At 46.7% G+C, this 1,799-nt stretch overlaps 1 protein-coding gene across 1 annotated transcript; it reads left to right on the top strand.

The window, feature by feature from the left end:
• Positions 1-237: 237 nt before the first annotated feature.
• On the top strand, positions 238-872 carry LOC121813660 (the record flags this gene model as incomplete). Its single annotated transcript, XM_042217546.1, is given in 1 exon segment — positions 238-872. A coding segment is annotated over 1 exon segment (586 nt), but the record flags the coding sequence as incomplete, so codon positions are not given.
• Positions 873-1,799: the final 927 nt, after the last annotated feature.

Raw genomic sequence — 1,799 nt, 5'->3', positions numbered from 1 at the left:
GTTATGACCAACCAAAATATCGCTCGCTTGCTCTCTCTCTCTGTGTAATCTATATTGATGTACATCATGCACCACTAGGCGGCAGTACTTACCCACTAAACGTGGCATGTAAAACAGCACGAGAGTAAGCTATATTAAAGAAAGATTGTTGTTGCTCCACGTTATCGCTTGAGCGGGAGTTTTATTCAAGAGCCCAACACAACATGGTGTCAGAAGTGCACTCGCTCTAAGCGGCGTGACAGTGGAAAAAAATAACCGTCAGCTTGGCGAACGGCTAGCGACGAAAATGACGGAGCAAGCAGCAGCGCTACCGGCGACTCCTGGCCCGGTTACGGCAGCTCCACCAGCGGCTACCTTCACCATCAAGCCACCGGAACCGTTCGACTTCGCAAAGCCCCAAGAATGGGAGAAGTGGATCAGACGTTTCGAGCGTTTCAGAATGGCAAGTAATCTGAATGGTTCAACTGATGCTAACCAAGTGAACACATTAGTATACTGCATGGGAGACGAGGCTGACGACGTGCTAAGGGGACTAGACCTAACAGACGGGCAGCGCCAGCAGTACGATGCGGTCAGAAACGCATTTGACAGACATTTTGTCCCCAGAAAGAATGTGATTTATGAAAGAGCAAAGTTTAATAAGCGAGTACAACAGCCAGCGGAAACAGTTGACTCCTTCATAACAGCTCTATATGCTCTCGCTGAAAACTGTGAATATGGTGAACTCCACGATGAACTTTTGAGGGATAGGCTCGTTGTGGGTCTTAAAGATTCATCACTGTCGGAGAGAATGCAGCTCAACAAAGATTTGACGCTAACCAAAGCTATCACAATGGCGAGACAATCTGAGGAAATAAAAAGACAGCAAACTGTCCTAATAGGTGAAAGCAGCACTGGCAAAACAGCCGTGCATGCCGTGCATGTCAGAAAATCACAGCCAAATAAATTCAGAAGCAGAGACCAAAAGCAGTTCAAGCCACAAAAACCACAAATAACAAAACAAGAGAATAAAACATGTTCTAAATGTGGAAAAGCACTGATGCACCCAGCAGCGCAGCGCCCAGCCAAAAATGCAGAATGCCACAACTGTGGAAAACGTGGACACTACGGGAGAGTTTGTAGATCTACAACTGTGCATGAGGTGGCAGGAGAAGACCCGTGGCTTGCTAACATCTGCATGAGAGGCAAAAGCATGACATTTAAATTAAACTCGGGGGCAGATGTCACAGCTATCTCAGAGGAGACATTCAAAGACATTAAGCAGCCAAATGAACATTTGCAAAAAGCTGAAAAGCCACTGTATGGACCAGGAGGTGCAGCACTGATCGTACTTGGGTCTACAAAGGAGGACATTTCCTACAGTGACAGGAGCACTACAGAGACAATCTATGTAGTCAGAAATCTGCGTGTAGCTCTCTTAAGCAGGACAGCTTCTGTGAGACTGAAACTAATTGCCCGAATGGACAATGTTGACCTTGAGACAATGTTGACCTTGAGACAGTGAAGAAAGCGTACCCGAAACTATGTGATGGGCTCGGGCTTGTTCAAAAACCATACACGATTAAGCTGAAGCCCGACGCTAAACCTTATTCACTGAAAGTGCCAAGGTGTGTTCCACTGCCACCACTGGGCAAAGTCAAAACAGAGCTGGAAAGGATGGAACAGTTGGGAGTAATCAGTCGTGTGGAAGAGCCCACAGACTGGTGTTGCGGCATGGTCGTAGCCCCCAAAAAGGACAAAGAGAAAGTCCATATCTGTGTGGACATGACACAATTAAATGAGTCGGTGTGTCGTGAAAG

The sequence above is a fragment of the Haplochromis burtoni genome, unplaced genomic scaffold (assembly GCF_018398535.1).
Source record: "Haplochromis burtoni strain Fernald_Lab_line unplaced genomic scaffold, NCSU_Asbu1 Contig_2181, whole genome shotgun sequence".
In the NCBI taxonomy this organism is placed as follows: domain Eukaryota; kingdom Metazoa; phylum Chordata; class Actinopteri; order Cichliformes; family Cichlidae; genus Haplochromis; species Haplochromis burtoni.
Note: the sequence above shows the minus strand (reverse complement) of the source record. Positions and strands in the feature narration are given on the sequence as shown.